This window comes from Pristiophorus japonicus, chromosome 9, assembly GCF_044704955.1.
Source record: "Pristiophorus japonicus isolate sPriJap1 chromosome 9, sPriJap1.hap1, whole genome shotgun sequence".
Classification (NCBI taxonomy): Eukaryota; Metazoa; Chordata; class Chondrichthyes; family Pristiophoridae; genus Pristiophorus; species Pristiophorus japonicus.
The window spans coordinates 31,339,344-31,353,803 of NC_091985.1; the positions used below are offsets into that span (position 1 = coordinate 31,339,344).

The window sequence follows — 14,460 nt, forward strand, 5'->3', positions numbered from 1 at the left end:
TACCCTATAACCACTATGCTATCGGACCCTATAACCACTATGCTATCAGACCCTATAACCACTATGTTACCGTACCCTATAACCACTATGCTACCGTACCCTATAACCACTATGCTATCGGACCCTATAACCACTATGCTACCGTACCCTATAACCACTATGCTATCGGACCCTATAACCACTATGCTACCGTACCCTATAACCACTATGCTATCGGAACCTATAACCACTATGCTACCGGACCCTATAACCACTATGCTACCGTACCCTATAACCACTATGCTATCGGACCCGATAAATGCAAGTTCTTTTTCTTCTTTAGATCTTCTGCTCAGTAATATGTTGGCACTGTTCCCTGAGGACCCACCTGGGAGCTGCTGGAGAATGGATGAGGCAGGCTTCTGCAACATAGAGTAATTGACAATCTCTGGGAAACTAAAGCAGGTCTGAATTGCTTTCAAATCATTGGCATTCACAGCAATCGGGAATTAGATCGATTGCTATGTGATTGGTTTAACCACTTAAATCCCTCTCACTCCCTCTGCTACCAATAGCAACACTATCTGCCCAGGGTGCAGAGACATCCTTTGTGCCCGCATTGCTAACCCGCAAATGCATCATACAATGTATTCCCATCATGTGTCTGTAATCTTGGTGCACCACCCACCTCATATTTGGTTGGATGCATTGTGGCCGGAATTGCTTGGCTCTTCTGGTGCACTCCAGTCTTTATGAGCTGTCGAAGGACCTGGCAGTTGGCCAAGACCACAAAAGCACTAGTTTCTGGCCTACGCTGGGAGTTCCCCCTGGGCCTAATAAAACATTAAACCTCTGCCCACCTCTTACAAGACCAACGACGTCAAAGGAGGTGGGGCCAGGGGCAGAGACTCCCTCAGTTGAGAGTTCCCCTGCCCCAGCACTCAGTCGGGACGTGCCATCTGATGTCTCATAAGAAATACTTGCCCAGTCCCCACAGAACTGGGACCCACAGGAGATAGGAGCCAAGCTAAGGGCTTGAACCCTCAAAGATCAATATCCTTAAAAGAGTTGGGGGTGGACGGGTGGGGGGGGTGGGGGGAGCGAGGTGGAATTGAAGTGGCTCCATTGTAAGAGGGCCGCTCGGGCACCCATAATGGTCTTCCGGATGTACCTGGCATTCCCAAGGCCAGACAGGTAATGCCATTATTTCTGCCGTTTTCAGCGGGGTTAACGCCACTAATGTGCTCCGATGCTACCAAAGGACCGTGCCTGTAGGCCCCACCGCTGACTCTGCAAACAGAATTGGAGGGATCACACCCCCCATTGACTGTCCCGCCCATTATATGGGGGCAAGTGGGGAGCTGTTGGGAATTCCTGCCTCCTTCCTGCTGCAGTTATTCCAGTAGTGTAGTATTAGGCGGTCCCTCGTGTCGAGGATGACCCACTACCACAACAGAAAAAGATGAGTTCACAGGTGTTTCAATGAGGGACCTGACATTCCAGGTCCCGAGCTACATCTTAAAGGGTGGAAGATGCCTGTGGATTATTTTAACGTGGAGTGGACGTTGCACACCAGCCACCACACGGGCTTGACAGAGAAAGGCCTTGTTCCAGTGACAAAGGTTAACCAAGATGACAGAAGACCTGCTCTGCTGCGCCATCGCTGGGCCCCAACCCCGCTGTTGTTAAATGCTGCGCCGCTTCTCTACTCCAACACCACCGCCCCTGGGCCACGACCCCGCCGCCCCCGGGCCACGACCCCGCCGGGCTGCGACCCCGCCGCTCCCGGGCCACGACCCCGCCGGGCTGCGACCCCGCCGCCCCCGGGCCACGACCCCACCGCCCCCGATCCACGACCCCGCCGGTCCCGGGCCACGACCCCACCGCCCCCGGGCCACGACCCCACCGCCCCCGATCCACGACCCCGCCGGGCCACGACCCCGCCGCCACCGGGCCACGACCCCGCCGGGCCACGACCCCACCGCCCCCGGGCCACGACCCCACCGCCCCCGATCCACGACCCCGCCTGGCCACGACTCCGCCGCCACCGGGCCACGACCCCGCCGGGCCACGACCCCGACGCCCCCGGGCCAAGACCCCGCCGCTCCTGGGCCACGACCCCGCCGCCCCCGATCCACAACCCCGCCGCTCCTGGGCCACGACCCCGCCGCTCCCGGGCCACGACCCCGCCGCCCCCGATCGACGACCCCGACGCTGCTGGGCCACGACCCCGCCGCCCCCGATCCACAACCCCGCCGCTCCTGGGCCACGACCTCGCCGCTCCCGGGCCACGACCCCGCCGCCCCCGATCGACGACCCCGCCGCTGCTGGGCCACGACCCCGCCGCTCCCGGGCCACGACCCCGACGCCCCCGGGCCACTACCCCGACGCCCCCGGGCCACGACCCCGACGCCCCCGGGCCACGACCCCGCCGCTCCCGGGCCACGACCCCGCCGCTCCCGGGCCACGACCCCGACGCCCCCGGGCCACGACCCCGCCGCTCCCGGGCCACGACCCCGCCGCTCCCGGGCCACGACCCCGACGCCCCCGGGCCACGACCCCGCCGCTCCCGGGCCACGACCCCGACGCCCCCGGGCCACGACCCCGCCGCTCCCGGGCCACGACCCCGCCGCTCCCGGGCCACTACCCCGCCGCCCCCGGGCCACGACCCCGCCGCCCCCGGGCCACGACCCCGCCGCCCCCGGGCCAAGACTCCGCCGCCCCCGGGCCACGACCCCGCCGCTCCTGGGCCACGACCCCGCCGCCCCCGGGCCACGACCCCGCCGCTCCCGGGCCACGACCCCGCCGCCCCCGGGCCACGACCCCGCCGCTCCTGGGCCACGACCCCGCCGCCCCCGATCCACGACCCCGCCGCTCCTGGGCCACGACCGCGCCGCCCCCGGGCCACGACCCCGCCGCTCCCGGGCCACGACCCCGACGCCCCCGGGCCACGACCCCGACGCCCCCGGGCCAAGACTCCGCCGCCCCCGGGCCACGACCCCGCCGCTCCCGGGCCAATACTCCGCCGCCCCCGGGCCACGACCCCGCCGTTCCTGGGCCACGACCCCGCCGCCCCCGATCCACGACCCCGCCGCTCCTGGGCCACGACCCCGCCGCTCCCGGGCCACGACCCCGCCGCCCCCGGGCCACGACCCCGCCGCCCCCGGGCCACGACCCCGCCGCTCCCGGGCCACGACCCCGCCGCTCCTGGGCCAATACTCCGCCGCCCCCGGGCCACGACCCCGCCGCTCCTGGGCCACGACCCCGCCGCCCCCGATCCACGACCCCGCCGCTCCTGGGCCACGACCCCGCCGCTCCTGGGCCACGACCCCGCCGCTCCCGGGCCACGATCCCGCCGCCCCCGGGCCACGACCCCGCCGCCCCCGGGCCACGACCCCGCCGCCCCCGGGCCAAGACCCCGCCGCCCCCGGGCCAAGACTCCGCCGCTCCCGGGCCACGACCCCACCGCCCCCGGGCCACGACCCCGCCGGGCCACGACCCCGCCGCCCCCGGGCCACGACTCCGACGCTCCCGGGCCACGACCCCGCCGCTCCCGGGCCACGACCCCGACGCCCCCGGGCCACGACCCCGCCGCTCCCGGGCCACGACCCCGCCGCTCCCGGGCCACTACCCCGCCGCCCCCGGGCCACGACCCCGCCGCCCCCGGGCCACGACCCCGCCGCTCCCGGGCCACGACCCCGCCGCCCCCGGGCCACGACCCCGCCGCTCCTGGGCCACGACCCCGCCGCCCCCGATCCACGACCCCGCCGCTCCTGGGCCACGACCGCGCCGCCCCCGGGCCACGACCCCACCGCTCCCGGGCCACGACCCCGACGCCCCCGGGCCACGACCCCGACGCCCCCGGGCCAAGACTCCGCCGTCCCCGGGCCATGACCCCGCCGCCCCCGGGCCACGACCCCGCCGCTCCCGGGCCAATACTCCGCCGCCCCCGGGCCACGACCCCGCCGCTCCTGGGCCACGACCCCGCCGCTCCTGGGCCACGACCCCGCCGCTCCCGGGCCACGACCCCGCCGCCCCCGGGCCACGACCCCGCCGCCCCCGGGCCACGACCCCGCCGCTCCCGGGCCACGACCCCGCCGCTCCTGGGCCAATACTCCGCCGCCCCCGGGCCACGACCCCGCCGCCCCCGATCCACGACCCCGCCGCTCCTGGGCCACGACCCCGCCGCTCCTGGGCCACGACCCCGCCGCTCCCGGGCCACGATCCCGCCGCCCCCGGGCCACGACCCCGCCGCCCCCGGGCCACGACCCCGCCGCCCCCGGGCCAAGACCCCGCCGCCCCCGGGCCAAGACTTCGCCGCTCCCGGGCCACGACCCCGCCGCCCCCGGGCCACGACCCCGCCGGGCCACGACCCCGCCGCCCCCGGGCCACGACTCCGACGCTCCCGGGCCACGACCCCGCCGCTCCCGGGCCACGACCCCGACGCCCCCGGGCCACGACCCCGCCGCTCCCGGGCCACGACCCCGCCGCTCCCGGGCCACTACCCCGCCGCCCCCGGGCCACGACCCCGCCGCCCCCGGGCCACGACCCCGCCGCCCCCGGGCCAAGACTCCGCCGCCCCCGGGCCACGACCCCGCCGCTCCTGGGCCACGACCCCGCCGCCCCCGGGCCACGACCCCGCCGCTCCCGGGCCACGACCCCGCCGCCCCCGGGCCACGACCCCGCCGCTCCTGGGCCACGACCCCGCCGCCCCCGATCCACGACCCCGCCGCTCCTGGGCCACGACCCCGCCGCTCCTGGGCCACGACCCCACTGCCCCCGGGCCACGACCCCGCCGCCCCCGGGCCACGACCCCGCCGGGCCACGACCCCGCCGCCCCCGGGCCACGACCCCGCCGGGCCACGACCCCGCCGCCCCCGGGCCACGACCCCGCCGGGCCACGACCCCGCCGCCCCCGATCCACGACCCCGCCGCTCCTGGGCCACGACCCCGCCGCTCCTGGGCCACGACCCCACTGCCCCCGGGCCACGACCCCACCGCCCCCGGGCCACGACCCCGCCGGGCCACGACCCCGCCGCCCCCGATCCACGACCCCGCCGCCCCCGGGCCACGACCCACCCGGGCCACGACCCCGCCGCCCCCGGGCCACGACCCCGCCGGGCCACGACCCCGACGCCCCCGGGCCACGACCCCGCCGCTCCCGGGCCACGACCCCGCCGCTCCCGGGCCACGACCCCGCCGCTCCCGGGCCACGACCGCGCCGCCCCCGGGCCACGACCCCGCCGCTCCCGGGCCACGACCCCGCCGGGCCACGACCCCGCCGCCCCCGATCCACGACCCCGCCGCCCCCGGGCCACGACCCCCCCGGGCCACGACCCCGCCGCCCCCGGGCCACGACCCCGCCGGGCCACGACCCCGACGCCCCCGGGCCACGACCCCGCCGCTCCCGGGCCACGACCCCGCCGCTCCCGGGCCACTACCCCGCCGCTCCCGGGCCACGACCGCGCCGCCCCCGGGCCACGACCCCGCCGCTCCCGGGCCACGACCCCGACGCCCCCGGGCCACGACCCCGACGCCCCCGGGCCAAGACTCCGCCGCCCCCGGGCCATGACCCCGCCGCCCCCGGGCCACGACCCCGCCGCTCCTGGGCCAATACTCCGCCGCCCCCGGGCCACGACCCCGCCGCTCCTGGGCCACGACCCCGCCGCCCCCGATCCACGACCCCGCCGCTCCTGGGCCACGACCCCGCCGCTCCCGGGCCACGACCCCGCCGCCCCCGGGCCACGACCCCGCCGCTCCTGGGCCACGACCCCGCCGCCCCCGGGCCACGACCCCGCCGCTCCTGGGCCAATACTCCGCCGCCCCCGGGCCACGACCCCGCCGCTCCTGGGCCACGACCCCGCCGCCCCCGATCCACGACCCCGCCGCTCCTGGGCCACGACCCCGCCGCCCCCGATCCACGACCCCGCCGCTCCTGGGCCACGACCCCGCCGCCCCCGGGCCACGACCCCGCCGCCCCCGGGCCACGACCCCGCCGCCCCCGGGCCACGACCCCGCCGCCCCCGGGCCAAGACCCCGCCGCCCCCGGGCCAAGACTCCGCCGCTCCCGGGCCACGACCCCGCCGCCCCCGGGCCACGACCCCGCCTGGCCACGACCCCGCCGCCCCCGGGCCACGACTCCGACGCTCCCGGGCCACGACCCCGCCGCCCCCGGGCCACGACCCCGACGCCCCCGGGCCATGACACCGCCGCTCCCGGGCCATGACACCGCCGCTCCCGGGCCACGACCCCGACCCCGACGCCCCCGGGCCAAGACCCCGCCGCTCCCGGGCCACGACCCCGACGCCCCCGGGCCAAGACACCGCCGCTCCCGGACCACTACCCCGCCGCTCACGGGCCCCGAGACCGCCGCTCCCGGGCCACGACCCCTTCGCTCCCGGGCCACGACCCCTTCGCTCCCGGGCCACGACCCCATCGCTCCCGGGCCACGACATCATCTATCCTCCACTGCTCACCACCTCCGATCTCCGCTGGTCTCGATCTCCAGGCCTCGCTGGTCTCGATCCTCGCTCCTCGCTGGTCTCAATCGTCGCACCTCGCTCCTCACTGGACTTGATCCTCGATCCTCACTCCTCTCGATCCTCGCTCCTCGCTGGTCTCGATCCTCGCTCCTCACTGGTCTCGATCCTCGCTCCTCGCTGGACTCGATCCTTGCTCCTCTCGATCCTTACTCCTCGCTGGTCTCGATCCTCGCTGGTCTCGATCCTCGCTCCTCGCTGGTCTCGATCCTCGCTCCTCGCTGGTCTCGATCCTCGCTCCTCACTGGACTCGATCCTCGCTCCTCACTCCTCTCGATCCTCGCTCCTCGCTGGTCTCGATCCTCGCTCCTCGCTGGTCTCGATCCTCGCTCCTCGCTGGACTCGATCCTCGCTCCTCTCGATCCTTACTCCTCGCTGGTCTCGATCCTCGCTCCTCGCTGGTCTCGATCGTCGCTCCTTGCTCCTCTCGATCGTCGCTCCTCGCTGGACTCGATCCTCGCTCCTCGCTGGTCTCACTCCTCGCTGGTCTCACTCCTCGCTCCTCGCTGGTCTCGATCCTCGCTGGTCTCGATCCTCGCTCCTCGCTGGTCTCGATCCTCGCTCCTCGCTGGTCTCGATCCTCGCTGGACTCGATCCTCGCTCCTCTCGATCCTTACTCCTCGCTGGTCTCAATCCTCACTCCTCACTGGTATCGATCGTCGCTCCTCGCTGGTCTCGCTCCTCGCTCCTCGCTGGTCTCGCTCCTCGCTCCTCGCCGCTCTCGATCCTCGCTCCTCGCTGGTCTCGATCCTCGCTGGTCTCGATCCTCGCTCCTCGCTGATCTCGATCCTCGCTCTTTGCTGGTCTCGCTCCTCGCTGGTCTCGGTCCGCGCTCCTCGCTGGTCTCGATCTCCAGGCCTCACTGCTCCTCCTCGACCTGGGGTCCCGACCCCGCCGTTGGTCTCGTTTCGCTGCAATCGGCTACCTGGTCTCCAATGACGTCAATCCAGTCGCCCTTCTAGAATCCATCGCCCTCCTGGAAGGACTCGTGTGCTCCCTGCAGTGGCTAGCTCTTCCTTTTATCACCAACCTGCTACGATGGTGTTCTCTCGCAGGTCAAAGGGCGCGGTTACTCTAGGGAGCCAACAGAACACTAGCAGAAATGTCTAGCCCCACAGGTCCAACTAATCCTGCTGTTCGAGCAATTGTATCTGATAGTATGTTTCTCTTCATGGTACATGTCTAATTTTACCTTGAGGGTATCTAAAATGCTTGCTACAACTTCCCTGGTAAGCTATTCCAAAAACCGTTCAGTAATTCAGTGTTCCCTCCCTGATTAGTCTAAGATCAGCTGAATCAACAGAGAGGAGTTCAAATCTTCGACCTTCCTGGACTGTCTGGCTCAGATGTGGTGAACCATTGGGCTTCGTGGTTGAATCTATCTATAGATCCATCATTCCCTTTCATGCCCTCCCATATCTTAAAGCTATTTCCATTCCTATGAGGCATTTCTAATACATGCATCAATCTCAGGTTAGGAGGGTAAACTTTAAACCTGTTTAAGCCTTGCCGATACCAATGTGTGACTGATTGCTGAGAGGTACGTATAAACCTCCTGCGTAACTTGCCCATTAATTTATCCCCTCTTTTGCTGAAGCTGCAGCCCCAGCCAAGATTGTCGGTAATCATGGGCATTAGCCTTTTGTTATATTTCTACATCCTACTCTGAGGCAACATCTGTTTCAGCCAACCCACAAAGTTTACTTCATAAAATGTTAAAAAAATTACATCTTTGATGCTTTGGAGTGTTGTGAATAAAAGGTGAATTGATGGGCTGGTTGGTAAATTTGCCATCGGCACAGAGCAAGATTCCAAATACGGCAAATGGGATGAATTACCAGTTAATTCATTTTTTGATGGTGTTGGTTAAGGGATGAATGTTGGCTCGGACATCAGAAGAACTTTTACATCCATCTGAACCGCAGGAACAGGCAGATGTGGTCTTAATTTTACATCTCAAATGAAGCAGAGCAACTCTCTCAGTACTGCACTGAAATGTCAGCCAAGATTACGTAGAATTACATGCAATGTTACAGCATGGAGACAGGCCATTCAGCCCAACAGGTCTATGCCATTGTTTATGCTGAACACAAGCATCCTCCCACCTTACTTCATTTCATCCTATCAAAATATCTTTCTAGTCTCTTATCTCTCATGTACTTACCTAGCTTCCCCTGAAATGTATCTATGCTATTCCCCTTAACTACTATATGTGGGAGCGAGTTCCACATTCTAACCACTCTCTGGGTAAAGATTTTACTCCTGATTTTGTCACTGGATTTATTAGTGACTATCTTATATTTATGGCCCCTAGATTTGGACTCCTTCACTATTGGAAACATCTTCTCTACGTCTACCCTATCGAAGCCCTTCATAATTTTAATCACCTCCACCAGGTCAGCTCTCGGCCCTAACCTGTTCAGTATACCTTGATAGTTGTACCCTCTCAGTTCTGGTCATCATCCTTGTAAATCTGCTTTTGCACTTTCTCCAGTGCTTCTATATCCCTTTTGTAATATGGAGACCAGAACTATGCACAGCACTCTAAATGTGGTCTAACCAAGGATCTATGTACTCAGATCCTGAATCACAACCTTCTGACTAAGAAGCCCGTGGGATACCAACTGAGCCAAGCTGACACAACTTTGGCATTTTGGAGGGATGTTAAGTTAATTTGAATTACCCCCCAGCCAACTTGACCTTCCTTCTTTCCTGAAGGCACCAACATCCTGGGGTGTAATTATATAGGTTCAAGGTAATCTCTGGCATCTCACCAAAATGGCCATTCCCCGTGTTCTATCGGATGTAAGCAGGCGATTCAATTGCGGGATATCACAGCCGAGACCAATTCTGTAATAGAACCACACAATCATAGAAATTTACAGCACAGAAGGAGGCCATTTGGCCCATTGTGCTCGTGCCGGCCGACCAAGAGCTATCCAGCCTAATCCCACTTTTCAGTTCTTGGTCCGGAGCCCTGTAGGTTACGGCACTTCAAGTACACATCCAAGTATTTTTCAAATGCAATGAGGGTTTCTGCCTCTACCACCCTTGCAGGCAGTGAGTTCCAGACCCCCACCGCCCTCTGGGTGAAAAAACTTCTTCTCAAATCCCCTCTCAACCGCCTACCAATTACTTTAAATCTATGCCCCCTGGTTATTGACTCCTGTGCTAAGGGAAATAGATCCTTCCTATCCACCTTATCTAGGCCCCTCTATCCTTGCCTGATACTCTCACATGTGCACTTCCAAAGTCTGCTATTGGATAGCGATGAGCAGTAAGAAGACTGTGTGATTATTCTCCTCCTCTCTCCTCCCCCTTCTTAGGCATGAGAACTACGTAGGATTACATAGGATATACAGCACAGAAACAGGCCATTCGGCCCAACCAATCCATATCAACGTTTATGCTCCACTCGAGCCTCCTCCCATCTTTCCTCATCTGGCTCTATCAGGATAACCCTCTATTCCCTTCTCCCTCATATGCTTATCTAGCCTCCCCTTAAATGCATCTATACTATTCGCCTCCCTGTGGTGACGAGTTCCATATCCTCACTACTCTCTGGGTGAAGAAGTTTCTTCTGAGCACTGAGGCCCAGTTGTACAGACTGAGATCAACTAACTCAGCTCAAAGCTGGAATTGAAAATGGGATGGTCTGGTCTGTGTGGTTCAGCTTCTGACTGTCTTAACCAGCTGAGTCATCAGGTTAGTGCCGCAGTCTGAATGTTTAAAGTAACGTTCTACAAGGACAAGGCCATATTGTAGATGAAATAGGTGACACATTCATAAAAAAGAACACTGGGGTAACACAAAGTAACAACTGAAATTTTATCACATTTTATGAACATGACACTCAGTAATTGCTCTATTAGAAAACCAAGGTCAACCTTTTGTGTCTAAGACACGGCACGCCTGGTGCTAAATGCTACATGCCTCCAGTTCACGCTCCGCAGGGCACAATTCAGCTCATGTTGCGTATTATTAATGAATACAACCATTAAAATCCGTGGTTGAAAATACATTATTACTAACATTAGTAACATCTGCCACCAATACTTTTCTAATCCTGAAGGTAGGACCGAGAGAAGAATGTGACAGGAACAAAACTACCTTAGCGTATTCACACTGGAAATTAATGTGTGCATTTGATAGTCGAGCCTTGTGGGGGGGTGGGGGGGGGGGGTCGGGGGGGAGAGCAAAGGGATATAAAATGTCTGTCAGAAGGAGATATATGACAGATGAAAAATATGGCCCAGGATCATTATCTGATGCCGTATTTATAATGGCAAACAAGAGCTGACTTTGCCAAGATAAAAAACAACTCCAATTTTCTTCTATAAACAACCCAAGTCAACAAGATCTATCAAGGAAGATGATCTTAAGCTTCAGAAACTTTAAAGACATGTTCGGCTAGTTTGAACAAGCTGATGAATCCCACACACTTCAATTTTCTGTTTTTCTTGTGACTTCTGGCTTTCTTTTCTTTCCTCTGCAGTTTCTTGAGACTTTTTTTTTTACTCCTGCTCCTGTTTTGTAAAAAAACATGTTTCCTTATTTTTTATCTGTCTTTTGTTGTTTTCTTTTCTTGCCTACTTCCTGCCACTTTGTACTTTTCCCTTTCCTTTTTGCCCAACTTCACTCCTGTCATTTGGATCACGAGATAATCGTTGCATATGTGCAACGATGATGTGGCATCGGTATGGGTGAAGCTACGGAATACCAAGGGGCAGAAAACGCGAGTGGGAGTTGTGTATAGGCCACCATACAGTTGTAGTAAGGTTGGGGACCGCATCAAACAAGAAATTAGGGATGCATGCAATAAAGGTACAGCAGTTATCATGGGTGACTTTAATCTACATATTGATTGGGCTAACCAAACTGGTAGCAATGCGGTGGAGGAGGATTTCCTGGAGTGTATTAGGGATGGTTTTTTAGACCACTATGTCGAGGAACCAACCAGGGGGCTGGCCATCCTAGACTGGGTGATGTGTAAGGACTAATTAACAATCTTGTTGTGCGAGACCCCTTGGGGAAGAGTGATCATAACATGGTAGAATTCTTTATTAGGATGGAGAGTGACACAGTTAATTCAGAAACTAGGGTCCTGAACTTAAGGAAAGGTAACTTCGATGGTATGAGACGTGAATTGGCTAGAATAGACTGGCAAATGATACTTAAAGAGCTGACGGTGGATAGGCAATGGCAAACATTTAAAGATCACATGGATGAATTTCAGCAATTGTACATCCCTGTCTGGAGTAAAATTAATACGGGGAATGTGACTCAACCGTGGCTAACAAGGGAAATTAAGGATAGTGTTAAATCCAAGGAAGAGGCATATAAATTGGCCAGAAAAAGCAGCAAACCTGAGGACTGGGAGAAATTTAGAATTCAGCAGAGGAGGACAAAGGGTTTAATTAGGAGGGGGAAAATGAGTACGAGAGGTAGCTTGCCGGGAACATAAAAACTGACTGCAAAACCTTCTATAGATATGTGAAGAGAAAAAGATTAGTGAAGACAAACGTAGGTCCCTTGCAGTCGGCTTCAGGTGAATTTATAATGGAAAACAAAGAAATGGCAGACCAATTGAACAAATACTTTGGTTCTGTCTTCACGAAGGAATACACAAATAACCTTCAGGAAGTACTAGGGGACTGAGGGTCTAGTGAGAAGGAGGAACTGAAGGATATCCATATTAGGCGGGAAATTGTGTTCGGGAAAGTGATGGGATTGATAAATCCCCAGGGCCAGATAGTCTGCATCCCAGAGTACTTAAGGAAGTGGCCCTAGAAATAGTGGATGCATTGGTGATCATTTTCCAACAGTCTATGGTCTGGAGGGTAGCTAATGTAACACCACTTTTTAAAAAAGGAGGGAGAGAAAAAGCGGGTAATTATAGTCTGACATCAGTGGTGGGGAAAATGTTGGAATCAATTATTAAGAATGAAATAGCAGCGCATTTGGAAAGCAGTGGCAGGATTGGTCCAAGTCAGCATGGATTTATGAAAGGGAAATCATGTTTGACAAATCTGGAATTTTTTGAGGATGTAACTAGTAGAGTGGACAAGGGAGAACCAGTGGATGTGATTTATTTAGACTTTCAAAAGGCTTTTGACAAGATCCCACACAAGAGATTGGTGTGCAAAATCAAAGCACATGGTATTGGGGGTAATATACTGACGTGAATAGAGAGCTGGTTGGCAGACAGGAAGCAGAGTGTCGGGATAAACGGGTCCTTTTCAGAATGGCAGGCAGTGACTAGTGGAGTGCTGCAGGGCTCAGTGTTGGGACCCCAGCTCTTTACAAAATACATCAATGATTTTGATGAAGGAATTGAGTGTAATATCTCTAAGTTTGCAGATGATACTAAACTGGGTGGCGATGTGAGCTGTGAGGGGGACGCTAAGAGTCTGCAGGGTGACTTGGACAGGTTAGGTGAGTGGGCAAATGCAATGCAGATGCAGTACAATGTGGATAATTGTGAAGTTATCCACTTTGGGGGCAAAAACGTGAAGACAGAATATTATCTGAATGGTGGCAGATTAGGAAAAGGGGAGGTGCAATGAGACCTAGGTGTCATGGTTCATCAGTCATTGAAAGTTGGCATACAGGTACAGCAGGCGGTAAAGGCGGCAAATGGTATGTTGGCCTTCATAGCTAGGGGATTTGAGTATAGGAGCAGGGAGGTCTTACTGCAGTTGTACAGGGCCTTGGTGAGGCCGCACCTGGAATATTGTGTTCAGTTTTGGTCTCCTAATCTGAGGAAGGACGTTCTTGCTATTGAGGGAGTGCAGCGAAGGTTCACCAGACTGATTCCCGGGATGGTTGGACTGACATATGAGGATAGACTGGATCAATTGGACCTTTATACATTGGAGTTTAGAAGAATGAGAGGGGATCTCATAGAAACATACAAGATTCTGACGGGACGGGACAGGTTCGATGCGGGTAGATTGTTCCCGATGTTGGGGAAGTCCAGAACTAGGGGACACAGTCTTAGGATAAGGGGTAGGCCATTTAGGACTGAGAAGAGGAGAAACTTCTTCACTCAGAGAGTTGTTAACTTGTGGAATTCCCTGCCGCAGAGAGTTGTTGATGCCAGTTCATTGGATATTTTCAAGAGGGAGTTAGATATGGCCCTTACTGCTAAGGAGATCAAGGGGTATGGTGAGAAAGCAGGAAAGGGGTACTGAGGGAATGATCAGCCATGATCTTATTGAATGGTGGTTCAAATGGCCTACTCTCAAAAAGCATCCATGACCAGAAGCAAGTCTGCGGGCTGCGCCATTTCCACCCCGGTAGTGGACAATGGTAGCCGACCGAGGGCATCAGCACAGTTCTCCGTGCCTGGTCTGTGGCGGATAACATAGTCACAGGCGGACAATGTTAGTGCCCATCTTTGGATGCAGGATGAAGCATTGGTGTTTATACCTTTGCTTTCTGAAAACAGCGAAATGAGCGGTTTGTGGTCGGTTTCAAGCTCAAACCGAAGTCCAAATAGGTATTGGTGCATTTTCTTAACCCCATATACACATGCTAACGTCTCTTTCTCGACCATACTGTCGGCTCTTTCAGCCATAGACAGACTTCTAGATGCATATGCAACCGGTTGAAGTTTGCCCGATACATTGGTTTGCTGTAACACACAGCCAACGTACGAAGACGCATCACAAGCTAGCACTAATTGTTTACACAAGTCATACAGTACAAGTAACTTATTGGAACAAGGTAGATTTCTGGCCTTCTCAAAGGCTGTCTCTTGAGATTTACCCCAAACCCAGCCGCCACCCTTACATTGCAATATGTGCAATGGTTTCAGCAAAGTGCTTAACCCGGGTAGAAAGTTGCCAAAATAGTTGAGGAGTCCCAGGAACGAATGCAGCCCCGTCACATTAGAAACATAGAAACATAGAAACATAGAAACATAGAAAATAGGTGCAGG

The 14,460-nt window shown here is 59.3% G+C and overlaps 1 protein-coding gene across 1 annotated transcript; it reads left to right on the forward strand.

Moving 5' to 3' along the window:
• Positions 1–1,511: 1,511 nt before the first annotated feature.
• Positions 1,512–11,021, forward strand: LOC139273873 (uncharacterized). Its single transcript, XM_070890949.1, has 2 exons — positions 1,512–2,442; positions 11,014–11,021. Exons 1-2 carry the CDS (start codon positions 1,512–1,514, stop codon positions 11,019–11,021), a joined length of 939 nt encoding a protein of 312 aa, XP_070747050.1.
• The last annotated feature ends 3,439 nt before the right edge of the window (positions 11,022–14,460 follow it).